At 40.3% G+C, this 12318-nt stretch overlaps 1 protein-coding gene across 3 annotated transcripts in view; it reads left to right on the plus strand.

The window, feature by feature from the left end:
• CACHD1 (cache domain containing 1) overlaps positions 1–12318 on the plus strand; it is a 102794-nt gene that overhangs the window by 76727 nt on the left and 13749 nt on the right. For all 3 annotated transcript variants that reach the window (XM_048062248.2, XM_048062250.2, XM_048062249.2), the window contains 7 exons: positions 1600–1749; positions 2302–2425; positions 3167–3284; positions 4578–4746; positions 7235–7377; positions 8007–8188; positions 9911–10021. In XM_048062248.2, coding sequence (XP_047918205.1) covers positions 1600–1749; positions 2302–2425; positions 3167–3284; positions 4578–4746; positions 7235–7377; positions 8007–8188; positions 9911–10021 — 997 coding nt within the window. The remainder of the gene's footprint in view (positions 1–1599; positions 1750–2301; positions 2426–3166; positions 3285–4577; positions 4747–7234; positions 7378–8006; positions 8189–9910; positions 10022–12318) is intronic.

Here is a 12318-nt window from a genome sequence, read left to right on the forward strand (position 1 = left end):
CAGCTTAACAATGGCATAAAGAGATTATTAAATGCTGTCCAAAATGTGCTGTCCTTAGCTCTTCCTCTAGCTTCAGCAGAGCTGGGCTGCCCTGACAGCCAGCTGTCCGTGGCCCCGAGCAGTCTGGCAGCAAGGCATACATCGAATTTAGTGGAAGCCTGCTGTCAGTTTTTCCCTAGACTGTGATTGCATCCTGAAGAATACTTTAGTGCAGCGGATGTCTGCAGCCTGGTTCTCCCATCAGTGGCTAATTTGTGTTGACGTGGTGGAAAGTGCGTGGATCTGCCCTTTTACCTTAAAACTCGATGCCACGTTACCAAACACAGTGTGTTCAACTTCATCTGATTTCACTCCTACAGCCAGATAATGGAGAGAATCAAGGAGTAGGCATTGATGGATGTCAGTGATGGCTATCAGTGTATGTACCTGAGAGGTCAGAGCTGTAGGGTTTACCCCTGCTTGGCCTTGGGTAGCTCACCTGACATATCTCTAGGACTTTCTGTAAAGAGAGGTGAAAGACATGACGATGATGTAAGGAAATCACACTGGTGATTTTATATTGCTATGACAATGTACAAATTCTGTATGTGTTCATTCAAGACCTTGCTTATTCTTAGTGTTGGCTATTACCTAGTAGTTAGGGGTTATGTTGAATGGTTTTCAAAGGTGCCTGAGTTTAGGTTTTGAGTCCCAAAACAAATTTAAGACCATTCCCGAGTAAATCTGCTCTGAGTCAGAGTGCTTGTTTCTTGCTGTGTTTCCTAACCTCTGTAATTAAGCTTTATTATTATTCTCTCACAAAGCCATATCCAAGTATAATGGAAAATGTGAGCATCAGAAGGATTAGAAATGGTGCAACAGAGAAAGTTGTGCTTACATAAGCTTTTAAGTACGCTTCAGTATTTATGCATGCAAATAAATTGTAGATTGGTTTGAAGGAAGAGTTTCTAAATAGCAATGGCACAGAAAGTAGGAGCAGTAAGGTATTACCTAAAGTTCCTACCTCAGGCACAAGAGATGCTTCTCAAACGATCGTGTAATTACAGGTATAATTCCCAGTACAGTGTCTATATTGGGATTTAGTTAAGCAGAGGAGGTTTAATATTCTGAATATGCAATTAGATGAGCAATAATTCATCCCTGTTGTTGCTTTACAGGTGTGAATTCTCTGTCTCCCTTCCTCCTTCCTCCTTTTTTGCAGTTGCCTTAAATGATAGCATTGAAGGAACAAAATAGTATCTTGGCTTTTCATGTGAATGATTCTTATTTGTAAGGCATTCATTTGTAGGCTGACAAAAAAAAAATCAACAAACCCAAAACATTACATGTTCTGTGTATTTTAATAAATTGATTAAATGTACCTTAGGTCACTATCAGCAACAAAAAATAACTGGTGAGAGTAGCTAAAAACAGCCAGACACAACAGATGACCTGCTCAGCTTCCCCATAGGTACACCATTTTTTTCCCATATTTCAGCATGTAATACTGTATGAAATTTAACTGCATAACATTTTGAAATGATAAAGCACATGCTGTTACCTCTGCCAGAAATTAACTGGAGATTGCTGATGTTTTTCTGTTATTTCTATCATTCTAAGGCCTGATAATGACTGTAAGTAAACCATGTTACTTTGGAAACCTGCTGCTGGGGATTGTTGGAGTAGATGTTAATCTTGCATATATCTTGGAAGATGTCACCTATTACCAGGACTCCTTGGGTTCCTACACGTTTCTCATCGATAACAAAGGTAACTTTTTGGTTAAAATAATCTTACTCCCACTGAGGTCATTAGCTATCAAAAGTAAATGCTTAATTCTCATGTATCTAAATTGTCTATAAATATTGAATGGTAATGTTTATTAGAGGATTGTGTGGTGTTTGGTTAGTTTTGCATGAGAGTTGCCAGCCAGCTAGAGGCTGTAGGTGGATTCATGACACGAAATTTCAGTATTGGAGTTTTGATGTGGAAATGTTTATTGCTGCTGAAATTGTTGTTACGTGTTCCTGTGTGTAGGGCAAAAGGCAAAACTGGTGCATACCTTTGTCAACTGTTTTCTTCTGTTCCCGAATTGTTTTTTATTGCTTGGTTCTTTGAGCTGTCTTTTGTTGGCAACTTCAGTAGTTTTTACTTTGCAACTTCTTTGATGATAATATTGCTTGTTCACTTCTATTAATATGTACAATTTGAGCAGCACCTGTATGTAGTTACTGTATTGTTTTTCTTTTTTCCCTATAAACATTCATTCTGGGCTTCGTTATCTTAATGCATTTAGTGCATGTCTTTGTCTTTATTTTTTAGGATACACTCTGATGCACCCATCCCTCACCAGGCCCTACCTGCTGTCTGAGCCACCGCTCCACACAGATATTATACATTATGAGAACATTCCGAAATTTGAGCTGGTGCGGCAGAACATCCTGAGGTAAGCGATCCGGAATGCAAATCCAAATGAGTAAATGAATTCTCATTAACATGATCATTAATACAGGACTTTCATTGTGTCCGTTACCTTGCATTACTGTGCTTACAGCTGTAATTGGGTATCTCCTAGTCTTAATCATGTAAGATTTTTTTTTTTGAGGGGGTGAACTTCCTTCACCTTCTTTCCCTCTATGTCTGATAGACTTTGGAGAAATTTCACTTTTATGACCAACATTGCAAATCTTATACTTCACTTCCTTCTTAAGAACTGGCATGTTGCTAAAGTAGACTAGTTCTCGTCTTCAGGCATGAAATTCAACATTTCTTGCCAGGAAGCATAGACAAAGATACAACACGATATATGTAAATGTAAACCTTGCTGATTCTGGAAATTACATCTAATTTCAAGTCTGCCTTGCCTTTCCTAGTTTAAATTTAAAGTGATACTAAATGAGGACCATTCCAGTATTAATAGTGTGCCAGGAAAAGATGAGTTGTGGTCATGTGCTATATGAATGTACAGAACAGAAATTGAAAGGCTTCTTTTTTCTTTTGTTGGAAAAGACAGCTTTGACTCAAAATGTGGTGGTACACAAGTACACTTTCAGCAAACAATTTTTCTGTTCATTGAAGACAGGTAACAGTTGACCTCTTCATATCTTGTGATATGTTTTATAAGCATACTGCTTAGGAGCTTTCTCTGTGTTTAATAAAGCGTTGGATGTTGTTTTTGCCAATGTAGCATTCCCCTGGGCAGTCAGATCATTACGGTTCCTGTGAACTCCTCACTGTCTTGGCATGTAAACAAACTGAGAGAAATTGGGAAAGAAGCCTACAATGTCAGCTATGCCTGGAAAATGGTAAGTGCTTAAAGTGACACTGTTGCATGTTGGCATCAAGTAAGTTAAAGTATTGAAGAGTAGATTAACATATTGAATATAGTGAAGCACGAAACGTTACTGTTAAGGCATGAAAGGTTTCAGTTACTCAAACTGCATGAATTTGTTTTTTTAGTAAAGAATGAGTGAAATTACAGTTTCACGTTTGTTACCATGTAAACTTTAGAGACATGTCTGTATGGACATGTGTGTGCTCTTTCTTCATGATGGCACCCATTTCCTAAGACGTGATGTACAGTTACAGGGTGACTGTGCCCTGCGTTCCCAATGGAAGTAAATCTGTGCGGGGCTGAAGAGCATACTGCGTGCTGAGTGATGTGTAAGGAGGCCAAGTACAAAAACAGGGCTGAGGCACTGTATGGCGTTAAGTCATTCTTTTGTTTATTACTGTTGTTATGTTTGGAGCAGAGTGGTGTTATTCATTAATTAATTTAATAGGGAAAATGTCAGCTTCTCACTCTGATACTATCTCATTGCAGAATTATATCAGAAGCCGTTAATGATGTTTGCTGTAATTTAACACTTTTCTTATTAACATTAGTTATATAACAGCTTTCCTTGAAGCTGAGTACAATGTATATGCAACAGGCTATGTTACCAGTTGTAAGAGCTTTAACAGAGCTTCTAACAGCCGTCTTCATTTCTTCAGTTCAGTTTTTGAACATATCTGAACACTAATCTTGACCTTGGGGTTAAAATGGAACCTAAAATTAAATTTAATCCAGGTGAATTTTACTGATGCCAGAAATAATTGGCTGCTTCTATGTGCCAGCAAGCTTAAGAGGGTGCCTGTGGATCATTTCACAGTATTAAGTTAAATAAAACTTTAAAGATTAAGCTGAGCAACTTTAAGAGATTAAACCTGTCATTGGGTAACAGAAATTCGCAGAAGAGGTTGTCTAATGTTGTAATGCCACATTAAATATCAAACACCCATACAGGGCAGCTGGGCAGCTCCAAGTTTTGCTAGTCTGAAGTACTGGAGGGTGCTTAAAAAAATATAGATAGATATGCAAACCATGAAAGCGTGTGGCACATGCAGCACACAATTAAGTGTGGCAATGATAAAATGTTATTCTCTGGAGTTAAGTTGCCAGTATTCTTCCTAATGCGAATGCCAGTGTGTTTTTATCATGTGAGCTTGGAGCCTCTCTGTTAATGACCCTTCAATAAGTATCCATGACCCGGTGTTAGAAATCACTGCTGTCTAGGCAGTGGAGGGGAAGGTATTACTGACTTGTCTGTGTTTTGCAGGTCCAGGACACCTCCTTTATTCTGTGTGTCGTGGTGATACAACCAGAAATACCCGTTAAGCAGCTTAAGAATCTCAACACTGTCCCCAGCAGCAAGCTCCTGTATCATCGACTGGATCTGCTGGGCCAGCCCAACGCCTGCCTGCACTTCAAGCAGCTGGCAACCTTAGGTAAAGCTCTCGTAGTCCTTCTTGAGGTCATGATGCTGCTGGGGAGCGGGGCAGCAGAAAGTAAATCTCTTCTCACAAAACGCTGGAAATACTGTCCTCTGGAGAGACTTTTTTTTCCTCCAAGGCTGATTAGAAAATCAGCCTTACGTGGCTTTTTTGCTCTTCAATGGTCACAGCTAACTTGCTCATTGGAGAGCACGTGTGTGGGTGAATGCAGTGGGACTGCTCATCCGAGCAGGAGGTAACTACGCTGTCAGTCCTGCTTGATCAAGTTCCCAGAAAGTGGAGTGGGGAGAGTGAAAGATGTCTCACCAAGCTTAAAACTAACTGCTGTTCTCTTGGCTGTAAAGCAGTTTGTTGGCACAAAATACATCCTAAGAACATATACCTTTTATATATCTATATAAATTGCTAACATTTACATTTAAATCTTAATCTTGGTGTTTTTGCTAAAATCTGTGCTATTTTATAAGAAGTTCTGCATTAACTGTTTTTGTTTGTAGGTTTTAAGGTCTTATGATGGATTAGAGAGACAGTAGTGATGTTTTCTTAGCAATAATGCAGTGCCACAAACAGTGAAGTGAGATTAGACTGGAGGAGTAATGGAGGAATTTGACAAACCTATAGAAATCACTGTCAATTGTTTAAAATAGTGGTTTTTTTTCTTTCTTTCTTTAATGTGGTGCCTAGTCTTGATTGTCTTCTATCCAGAAAGACAAGATATAAATGGAGAACATCCAAAAACCACAGTACTAAGCTGACAAGTGGAAAAACCTCATGCAAAGCAAAATGTAGTCATATCAGAATATTTGGTCTGGGAAGCAGATGAAGGACTATAATAGAAGTTCATAAGTTATGACTGCAGTACATATGGTTGCTGGATGTACACTGATGTGTTTTAGAGGAATGTGAATAAAAGCAGATCGCTTCACTTACTCCAGTTAATATTTTCTTCTGGAGACCATTGCACACTGAGAATTGGGTTACATGGGTCAAATATTCAGAAAAGATGTTGTTCTCAACCTTCAGCCCTGTACCATCATCATGATTTTTCTTTTTAAAAAGAAAAAGCTGTCTGGTATTGCAGTTATGTACAATGAAAAATTACTTGCTGGTCTGTTCTGACAATCAACCCTGCCAGCTATATATTTATCAGTAAGCTCCCTCCTCTGTATTTGTAATTCTCTGATTGTTCATTGTCTAGAACTGAAGGCTCCTCTTGTGTCTTCCTCTGCCATAGCCAGCCTTAACATGGAGAAATAATTTCTTCTTATCGCAAAATCTTTTTTTCTTAAGGGAAACCAACTCCTGTAGTTTTTTTCAAAAACCAACAATTCAGAAATTGTTTAGACTTTGAGAACAAGGGCACTAAAGTCTACCAAATAACACACAGAGATCAGAGTAAATGGATTAATTTTGTCACTTCTGTGTTTGAAACAAGAAAGGTAGTTTGTGAGCGTTTAGCGTGGTCTGTTGGGTCGAGAGCTAGCTTCAGAATTGGGAGTTTGTGTTGTGATTTATGTTCTCCACTGCCTTGTGTGAGAGTTGAAGTCCCTTAGCATTTCATATGACTTGCCATATGACGCTGCATCATTCTCTCCATTCTTAGCCTGTTTTATGTGGCATTTTGGGGTTTACGAAAGCAGATAGTTGACATTGGGCCATGCTTTCGTAGCGCTGAGTGAATGCAGGACAACTGTTGGGTTCCTCCAGCTGTTGCACTACTCCTCTGTTTCCTTTTGAGCGTTTCCATCTCTGACTCTTCAGTGGCTTCCCTTTTTTCAATATCTGCTTTTTTTTTTTTTTAAACTTCACAACTCTATTCATGTTACGGTAAGACATTAAATTACTCCACTGCTGCCAGCCTGTTTTCCCAGTATTGGCTTCCCTTGCTGTACACCTTTACACTGTCCTGAATGGCCAAAATCCCATTTAGCCATTTCTTTGTTTTCATTAAGATCTCCTTTCAGGTGTATGGGTAGCAGCATAGCAGATCCGATGCAGTGAGCTGGTATTAACTTTTTTTTTCTCTTCAATTAAGACTATTGCCAGAAGCAAAGAATATGTTGTCTACATCCTGGAAGCAGCGTAGCCCAATGGGCCAGAGCTGTGCCTAGATGACTGTGAGATCGGTACTTTGTCAAAAACTGTATCCAGCGCTGTAGAAATGTTTGTGCAAAGTGAGTTTTGACAGGGCCTAGGGAGACAAGCTGTGCTCATAAGTGTCCTGGTTTGGGTGGAGAGCTTCACATTTCCTCACCGCACTCACAGCCCATTCATTACCCCAAAAAGCTGTGTACTTTTCCTGCTGACGTGTGGGAGAGTGGAGGAGCAAACTGGAGTAAAGAGCACGCTGGTGTAATTCCTTCCATATATCCTCAGACAGGACACCAACATCAGAAGCCCTTTCATGATATGAATGTATTTACAATGCAATACGTCCAATTCACTGTCCTTAACTTTTTTTTTACTATTTTGCTCTTTTTAGAAAGCCCTACGGTAATGCTCTCTGCGGGCAGCTTCTCTTCTCCTTACGAACATCTCAGCCAGCCCGAGACAAAGCGGATGGTGGAACATTACACGGCGTACCTCAGCGACAACACGCGTCTGATTGCTAACCCTGGCCTTAAGGTATGTCCTTGGTGTTGGCCACTCTTCTGTCCCTGCTTTCCTCCCATCCAGGGCTTCTGACTCGACCTGCTGGATTGTACAACATTCATCCCAGAGGGGACTACCTGAAACATTTATTTCCTGGTGCTCGCAGGGCTCTGAAGTGGCATTGTGGTTTAGAGTGGTATCTCCATGCCTGGAGAGACGGCCATGGGCATCAAGGCCCACAGGAGCAGAGAGAGGAAGGGGAGGGCATCCTTCCCCAAGAGGTGGAAAAAAGTTGATAAGCAGCTATTGAAATGAATGTGAGGAAAAATAAAGCTGCAGAAAATTGTTAGTTGAAATTACCTTTGTGTTTCTAGGCATATAAATGAGAAAACTATTTCTTTCTGTGAGCAAAGCAGCATTTTTATTTACCTGAATTAAAAAAGCAAGTGCTGAAAGCCACAGAGATAACGACAACAATATTTCATTATAATAAGCTTTTCCTTTGCTCGGAATGTGCCAGATCCGTCTGATGTGAGAAGACTTTAAACAAGTAATTGAGTTTAGATGATCTCTGATCGCGCTTTAGGAAACCCCGCGAGCAGCTTATTATCTTTTCATGCAAGTCTTAGAGGAACCCTGCTAGGTCTGCCTTTGTTTTGCAGTTCTCTGTCAGAAATGAAGTAATGGCTACCAGTCACGTCACAGATGAATGGATGACACAAATGGAAATGAGTAGCCTGAACAGTTATATTGTGCGCCGTTACATAGCAACCCCCAATGGGGTGCTCCGAATTTACCCCGGTTCCCTCATGGACAAAGCATTTGATCCCACCAGGAGACAATGGTGAGTTTTAGGGTCCTGTTATCAAAGCTTCGGATAATCTGGGAGGGCAATAAAGAAAAATATTTGGTATCGATTGCATAGTCTGGGTTTGTTACGGTCAGCTGTGAACTATTTAACTAGAAATGTTTTCATCGTGGGTAAAAGGTGCTTAAATGCAGCTAATTAAAACCTTTATTGGTTCTAATTTCAAACCATTTTATTTTAAAGGATCGTTTGTTTCGTATCCCTGCTATAGCAGATGGGAATATAAATATTCAGAAAATGAGCATCCCCTTTAGGGATTAGCTAATTCAGCCCTCAGAAGTCTTTTCAGCTCCTCGTGCCATTTTTGGTTGTGAATATTTTAGTCATCTTGTTTGTTTGTGTACAGCGGGTTCTTCACTGCTTCAAAATAGGAATTCGCTGGCTTGGCTGCGAGCTATTAATTATGCACTAGCATTTGATTTGGGAAAATATTTGTATACATTACAAATGAGAGCCTGAGACATGAGAGCCGTCTGGAGTGTGTTTTGACGTGCGCTTTGTTGAAAGCAGCCAGCCAGGTGCTGCCGCACTGTGACTCGGAGCAAGCCCATGAAAGGCTGCGAGGCACGAGCTGAGCCTGGCTCCCGGCCCTCCAGCTGTCCGGGGGGGGCTCTGAATGCTCCTGGCATCGCCACGCTGGAGCTCTCCTGACCCACGTTTTCCCCTGAAAGATCATTACCGTAGTTCTTGATTACCTTTTCTTTAGGTTTTCTTCCTCTTTGTTGTTGCTTATGGTTTTACTGACAAATAAGATAGTGGAATATTGCTCTTCTTTTGTAGCAAGATAAATGGGGTGCATTCATGTTGTAAATGAGCCGACTGTACCTTTACAATCCCTGGTTTCCATTTTAAAGGCCTTTCTTATTGTTTTTATTATTGGTTGTTTTTTTGTTGTTTTTGTTTTTTTGCTTTCATACTTCACTGATTTCCTCAAACCACGTTTTTAAGTCTCCACATGCAGCATCAGATAGTGTCTTGTTTTTAAATAGGGCCAAATGTTAGTGTTTTGGGAAGAAGATGCAAGCAAAACAGTAATAAAGTACAAGTTGGCTCAGCTGCTTGCACAGAGCAGCACAAACTTGCAAGCTAGTACAGTGGGGCAGAAAAAAGCCAGGTGATAGCTTCTTCATGCATAAAAGCGTTTCCAACAGTTAGAATGTTTTAGAAATTTTCTTGTGGCAGTAGGAAGATATTTGACAGGGTTGTGGATTATTTTACATTGACAATAAGTTTTAAAAGATTGTGATTTGTTACTGCTTTCTGACATCTTTCCAGATTTTCATGTGTGAATTCTGCCGGTAGGATGTACTTTCCCCTCTGTTTGCGATGTCACGATTTTGATTGTATTTCCTTTGAGAGTCTGAGACTCCGCTGACACCGCATCATGCGTTATTGTGGGAGAAAAATGTCCAAAATGACATTACACATATTCTATGCACAAGTAAATTGATTTATTTTTTTTAAATGCAGTTGTGTCTACTGAGGAACCATTCATTGAGCTAGTCTCTTTTACATCTGGGTCCTCGTCATGCTTAAGTACTTGGTTAATATTAAGAAGCATTAATTTGGCAGCACGTTGTTCACAGTGTGCAGAATTCAATGCTTGTCTGTGTTTCTGCAAAATCTAGGATACTGCCTTAAAGTTTTTAAAGTAACTGTTTTTCACTAATTGCAAATGTTTCTTTTGGCTCCCCTTAGGTACTTGCATGCAGTGGCTAATCCAGGACTAATTACCTTCACTGGTCCCTACTTGGATGTTGGAGGCGCAGGCTATGTCGTTACCATCAGTCACACAGTCCATTCTTCCAGGTAAATTGTGTTTGTAGGTTTGTGTCAAGTGAGAATACTCTGAAAATCTTCTGAAAAGATTTGTTTTAGGTAGGACTGAAACAGGCTGGGTGACTCCTGTGTGTTCAAGAACTGAAAAACAGCCTGTTTTTTAAGTGCATTTGATGAAATGTAATCTAACCTTGGGTAGATTCACTGGAAATAGGATATTGACGTTGTGAAGAATCCCTGGGATATGAATAAGTTTATATTCTGGTTTATTTATTTAATATATGAATAATAATAGCATAAATGAAAGATTGATTGGGTGGGTGAGAATGTGCTTCTGGATGACCATGAGGAGAAATTTCATGTGTACAAGATGAAGATCTAGGAGAGGGAGAAGGACCACTTCCTTGGGCAGTTTGTGATCTGTTCCCTCTCTGTCACTAGTCAAATAGAATGATCTACTTTCTCATCAAGACAGCTAATCTCTAAATTTCTGGAAGTTTCCTGAAGTTACACACACACAGAAGTCATATGTACCAGGGTGATGTTCGGACAGGGATAGGTGAAAGCAGGTCTGCTGAGCTGCCAGTGGAGGTGAGTCCACAAGGCTGCTCCTTAAAGAGCTGTTTGTGCTCCAGAAATTCAGAGAGCTGCTCGCCTGGGCTGTTTAAATTTAGCACTTCTGTAGCGAGTTGTTCAGGAGGAAGAACAACTTGTGGAGCAGCCCGTAAACCTTGAGCTGTACTTACAGGACTGCAGAGAACAAGTCAGAGTGAAAGCAGCAGCCTGTGCCTTTGGGGTTAAAGCACCACATATAGCTAAAGGAACATCACAGCCAGATGGGAGGGAACATTTTCATAATTAACATCTTCTGTGATTTGAAAAAGGAAAAAGGGAACATTCTAATGTCTCTTTGTTCAAAGTTGATGAAGAGAACCTCGGTGTTCCCGTTATTCTCGGTGCAGTTAGTATTGCTGCCGTGAAGTGGAGGCTGTCTGTCTGGGAAAACCTTCTCAGTGCTGAGGTGACCCGTTCCTCAAGGACCAGACCTTCAGTGTTTCGCCTCTCTCCTGGCCAGGCCCCCAGCCTAAGGCTGTGGTTCATTCTGAGACTTAGGATGCTTACAGGAGTTGGGTTGGTAGAATAGGTACTGAAGCTTTCTGTTACAAGCGCTCCCAAGATTCAGAAATATTGGTACTCAGTTGGGTTTTTACATGGAGGCTCTCCCAAGGTTTTCACTGAGCACGTGGCTTACTTGCACGCTCTATCTAACAGATACAGATCACAAAGCCAGCAAAGCTCAGTTTTTTAGTTCTTGGATGCATCTTTTAGACACGGTTTTTTAGTTCTCGGACACATCTTGGCTTTGTTCGGGGCTTCCCACCGCACAACATCTGCCTCTTTTTTGTCAGGAGCGGTATCAAGCCAGATGCCTGTGTGGTGCCTCTTGCAGAGATTTATTCAAGGGAAATAAGCACTTTTGTAAGACGAGAAGTGCTCTTAATCCAAATTCCGATTTTTATCTAGTAAGAGATGTTTCAGTTGGCATTAAAAACTTAAAGGTTGCGTGGGTTACTAGACCATGATTAAGGAAGAGTTAAATGAAGTCTGGCAGATGTGAGTGTGATTCCTGGGTAAATATGACCTCTGAAGCTTAGAGTCACATGCAGTTATAATCTCCCCCCCAAAAAGGGGGGCGTGGAAGGGGATCAGTGGAGTTAATACACATACTTGTTAGAAACAGCTGTGCAACAACATCAATTTGTCTGGAACTGAAGTTTATCTCGCATTGCCATCTTATGTGTATCTTCCTTCTTTTTTGGAGTCTGGGGATAGAAGATTCATGCAAGAAGTTGCTTAATACAGCTTGCATCAGTAAACCAGAAGGAATTAATACTTAATAATGAAGCTACAATATTTACAGCATTCCTCATGACTTTTTGTCTCTTAGGACAGAGGGCTAACTTCATAGCTTGATGCCTTGTCACAGACAGTTAAATGTGTCTGTGCTGCTTCACTGTCACTCTTTTTCCATTCCTTCTTCCTGAGATGGATAATACTAAAAATAAATTCAATACCATTTTTTAAAGCTACATCTAGAAATCTACAAATTAGAATTGACTACATTAAATTTCACTACATCTTCACTGTGCCTCTTTAAAAGCAAACAAACTTCAGTCCAGTAAATGGAGTTGGTTTTATATGCAGAGGGGGTTGCCAGCAGCCTCCACTTCATACAGTCCAGCTGCGCTGTTCACTTCTCTTCTAAACATTTTTATTCCTATCTTCAGAGATAAAACTATTTTAAAGAGTAGATTAAGTAGCATGTC

This window comes from Anser cygnoides, chromosome 8 (assembly GCF_040182565.1).
Source record: "Anser cygnoides isolate HZ-2024a breed goose chromosome 8, Taihu_goose_T2T_genome, whole genome shotgun sequence".
NCBI classification, from domain to species: domain Eukaryota; kingdom Metazoa; phylum Chordata; class Aves; order Anseriformes; family Anatidae; genus Anser; species Anser cygnoides.